The sequence below is a fragment of the Solenopsis invicta genome, unplaced genomic scaffold (assembly GCF_016802725.1).
Source record: "Solenopsis invicta isolate M01_SB unplaced genomic scaffold, UNIL_Sinv_3.0 scaffold_1126, whole genome shotgun sequence".
Lineage (NCBI taxonomy): Eukaryota > Metazoa > Arthropoda > Insecta > Hymenoptera > Formicidae > Solenopsis > Solenopsis invicta.
This window is the reverse complement of record NW_024105243.1, coordinates 1-5,115: the sequence shown is the minus strand read 5'-3', so window position 1 is coordinate 5,115 and position 5,115 is coordinate 1. Positions and strand designations below refer to the sequence as shown.

The following is a 5,115-nucleotide window of genomic DNA, read 5'->3' as shown; positions in this document are numbered from 1 at the left end:
ATTTCAGAATTCCTCACCCGGGTGCATCCAAATATCAATATTTGGGCATCATGATATGCTATGAAAGCATTTTATTATCCGGGTCGTTTTATTTTTGTTTACCGAATGTTAAAGAGAGACAGAATGATGTTTGCGAAACAGGCTACGAAACAGGCTACAAAAAGGGGCACATTAGGGAAACCCGAACCACGGTCTTGTATACAGGTCAGGGCACTCATATATTATTTTCATATAATCTGTGTGAGCGAAGTGACGCCAATATGGCGACCATAATAGGCCGACGCGCAAGCGCAGTTGACATGTTTTGACAGACAGCATCGTGCCGTATATTTGTGGCTGTTTAGCACACGGTCTCTTCGTATAAAAAGAAAATATGCCTAACAAATGTATAGTACCTGGTTGTAATACAGGTTATGCTACTTGCAAAATAAAATTATCAGTGTTTTTTGCACCAAAAGATGATGAACGAAGAAAAGAGTGGGAGGAAAAGCTTCAATTAATAAAGCCATTGTTGGCAAAACATTTTGTGTGTGAAAAACACTTCCGCACAGAAGATATAATAAAAAGCTACAAACACAAGGATGAAAAAAGCAATGTGCTTCTCGAGGTAAACTATTACATATATTTTATAATATAAAATATTAATGACTTTAAAAAAATGTAATAATTAATGCATAACATTTTAATATAAAATTATTGTGTATAGATTCCGAATAAACGAGCTCAACTGGTAAAGGACGGAGTACCAATAGCAATATCGCCGCAACATATAGGCAATAAAGAAAACTTGCAGGAAAATGAAAATATTACAGATGAACAGCTTAACATAGTTCCAATATCACAACCTTTGATAGAAGTATCACAGAATTTGATAGAAGATACTAAAAAGTACCAGAGGCGCGAAACTGTTATTGAACATAATAATTTGTTTACGGAACTACTGAATAATCCATCTGTGATAAAAATACCGACAAATTGGTATTGTACATCATCCAAAAAACAAATTGTACTTTTCTAGATTTATCTGCAAAATTATGATAATATATCCATATCAGGAGGCGCGGTCGCGTCTCGCGGTATTTTTTTTTTTTTTTTTTTTTCATCATCAGCGTTAGCGTCATCATCAGCGTCAGCGAGAAAGACCAGCGCCTCTTTTACGCGAGTCAGCGAGTTCAAGCATAATGAGATTATCAGATCTCAGTAACGGCTGAACCGATCAAGTTCCGAGTAGTTTCAATCGATAGCTTGGGGAAAATTGCATAATAAAAGTGTTTTTATTTTTTCTCTCCGTGCCCTACGAGCGGAGATATCGCGACGCAAAGTCCAAATCTCGACGATTTACATTTAAGATACGTCATTATTATTATCGTCGCCAAGCGAATCTTGTCCAGTACATTTTTTCGACACGAGTAACGAGTGGCGCTCGTTACTACACTATATTAGAGTCCCTAGAAGTGGAGAGTCTGGACATTTCGGGGTTCCACGTGATTGGACTGCACCTAAAATGGCAGCACCAATACGGATCCTTATTTAATCCTCTTTAGCCAATGCGATAACAGCATACAACATGTTTATGTGCACACAATGATAAACATACACACACATAAGGTATACATATGTATACATATATGTACATACACTGACATATTCATCACCGACATTTTAGGGGCAGATGTCCAGACTCTCTACTTCTAGGGACTCTACACTATATCAGCCCGTATGCAACCATGTGATGCATCACGATGGCCGCGAGTGTCGCGACAATGATTGTCGTGATATCATGGCTTTCCTAACCCGTAACCTGAACTGAATCGGCAATATATCTCGGTTTGCGGGACAGACGACATTCTTTTTGCTGATCGTCGCTAAGAGAAACTTGTATATGTTTTCGACACGGAGTGGTGCTCATTATAGCCGTTTTATGTGATTATGGGTGCGTTCCTTTTCATGCATAACATAACATGCGATTCACGCATAACATAACATGCGATGCATCATTTATCCTTGTTGTTTTTCAACTAACTAACGTTAAACGAGGATATATAATGCATTATGCACGTCATGCGCATCTCATGTGATGTGATGCATGTATATCGTATGGTACTATTTCTGTATTTTAACAGAGAAATTTTTCTATGCTAACCCATGTGGTACTCTCTTTAATTCTATACAAAACCTAAGTGATTCTATTTCTGCATTTTCATTGAAAAATCTTCCTATTCCTAACCCAAGTAGTATTTACCCAAGTGGTACTATTTGTGTATTTTAACAGAAAAATTTTTCTATGCTAACCTATGTGGTAATTACGTTTAACTTTAAGTCTACAAAAGTATATTATTGCTTAACACTACAAAACGCGTGATATCAGTACAAAATTACCTTTTCAAAAAAAGGTAAAAAAAAGGCGGTATTTATGTGTGTGCGCGCACCTTATCTTTAATTTAACCTAAAAACACAAGTGATACTATTTCTGTATTTTAACAAAGAAATTTTTCTATGCTAACCCATGTGGTATTCTCTTTAATTTCTATACAAAACCTAAGTGATTGTATTTCTGCATTTTCATTGAAAAATCTTCCTATTTCTAACCCAAGTAGTATTTACTTAAAAATAAATATTTTTTATTTATTTAATCCAACCTAAATGTATTCTTCCCAAAAAATGTATGAAATCTTTAAATTGCGCCATTTATAAAGAGAATATGTTGCTCTTTGAAATAATTGCTGTACTACTTTTAACAAATAAAATGCAAGTGATAGTATCTTTATTTTTTAAATAAAATCCAAGTGGTATCTTTAATTCCTTTCTAAATAAAATTCGAGTGATACTATCTGTGTATTTCTATTGAAAAATTTTTCTGTTTTAACCTAAGTAGATGTACTTAATTTTAAAAAGTTTCAAAGGAATATATAACATTTAATCTTAAAGAATTAAGGAAAAAACAGAAATGAGAAAGTTTTATTAAAATATAAAATTTTTTAACTACAAAAAATTGCCGCTGCTAGATGTTTAAATATCTAAATAAAATGTTGTAAAATATTTATTATAATAGTTATGGTAACTTAGATAATTATAATAATTTACAATGTTACTTGTAAAAATTATAATGATTTACAATGTTACTTGTAAAAGATAATAATTTACAATGTTACTTGTAAAAGAAACAAGTGTTGAAGAAATTTACTCATTAACTTACTTCGCGTAATTACTTTATTTTATAACGCGTATCTTACAAGTGTTACATTTATCGCATTCTTTCTTATGTCAATTCTTTTCATTGCTTTTTTTATCTAGCAGCGGCAATTTTTTGTAGTTAAAAAATTTTATATTTTAATAAAACTTTCTCATTTCTGTTTTTTCCTTAATTCTTTAAGATTAAATGTTATATATTCCTTTGAAACTTTTTAAAATTAAGTACATCTACTTAGGTTAAAACAGAAAAATTTTTCAATAAAAATACACAGATAGTATCACTCGAATTTTATTTAGAAAGGAATTAAAGATACCACTTGGATTTTATTTAAAAAATAAAGATACTATCACTTGCATTTTATTTGTTAAAAGTAGTACAGCAATTATTTCAAAGAGCAACATATTCTCTTTATAAATGGCGCAATTTAAAGATTTCATACATTTTTTGGGAAGATCCTACTACACGAAGAAGCTTGACCATTGATCACAACATGAAAACTTTTTACTTGATAAGTGGCAAACGTGTAAATCTGTCAGTGTTCTCATTTTCTAATAAATTTGAAAACTTAGAAAATATTAATGACACAGTTAAAAAATTTGCAAGCTTAAATATTTGTTGCGGTATTTCTATGAATGATGATGTAAATTTAGTGAAAGGAAATATTGGGTACACCAATAATTCATTTGAGTTGCGACATAATAGAAGTCCAATCATTACGGATGGAAGACAATGTGAAGCCTGCAAGAGCGTGAAAAAATGTATTTTACGAAAAAAACAACGAATCCGAAAGCGTTCACAGATTTGCAACAAAAAAACAACGATCGAACATCAAACATTATCATTATCATCTCTATGGAAAAAAAAGTTTCATCGCCAACAGTGTGTCTTAAAACGTTCAAAAATACGACTTGAGACTTTGAAAAAATTAGTTCTCTCTCAACAGGCAAAAATAAATAAGCTTAAAGAGGAAGATGTAATCCAAAAATGTGAGGTATTAGATATGCCAGAAATACAAAAAACGTGCATAAAGGAAATTATGGCTGCAGCTCGACTAACAAATTCGAAAGGGCGTCGATACACAAACGACTGGATTATGCTCTGCATTCTTATGCATATTCGGTCACCGAGTGCGTATGAATTTAAAAAAAAAAAATGATATTTTACCATTGCCCTGCGTCAGAACTATAAGGCGTTATTTGTCTACAGTAAATATAAAATGTGGATTTGATAAACACTTTTGTGAGATTTTTAAGAAATTCATTGAAAAAAAAACGTCACTACAGAAACACGGACTTTTATTAATCGACGAAATCTCATTGCGGGAATCTATTTCCGTAAACTCATCAAACTTAACATATAAAGGACTTGTCGATTTTGGTGAAGATGGCAAGAAAGCTAAATGTTTAGACGAAAAAGCAACAAGCGGTTTAGTCTTAATGTTTCAACCGCTTGCCGATAAGTACACGCAGCCAATCGCAGTATTTGCTTCTCGTGGTCCTGTCAAAGGAGTAGAACTAGCTAAATTAGTTATTCAAGCGATCATTTTCCTCGAAAATGCTGGTGTCTTAGTTCATGGAATTATATCTGATGGTGCGGAAACTAATAGAAAAATGTGGAGCGAGTTAGGAGTGTGTGGAAAAATGGATAATTTAAAAAACTGGTTCATACATCCTGTCAATGATGAACGAAAAGTTTTCGCTTTCTCTGACACACCACATTTAATAAAATGCATTAGAAATAGATTGTGCTCGAAAGATAAGCGCTTGAGGGTAAGTAATAATTTTAATTGCATATAATCGTTAGTAGACTGTGTACATATTTTTTTAAACAAATCACTAATAATATTTTATAGCTGGACCCTAACAAATCCTTCGTACAATGGAAGCATTTTGAGGCTCTGTATGATATAGACAAATCAGTTT

The 5,115-nt window shown here is 32.6% G+C and overlaps 1 protein-coding gene across 1 annotated transcript; it reads left to right on the top strand.

The window, feature by feature from the left end:
* Positions 1–373: 373 nt before the first annotated feature.
* On the top strand, positions 374–4,962 carry LOC120359852 (the record flags this gene model as incomplete). The annotated part of the gene is made up of 3 exons (XM_039459248.1): positions 374–607; positions 707–1,006; positions 4,477–4,962. Coding segments are annotated over exons 1-3 (1,020 nt in total), but the record flags the coding sequence as incomplete, so codon positions are not given.
* Between the last annotated feature and the right edge of the window lie 153 nt (positions 4,963–5,115).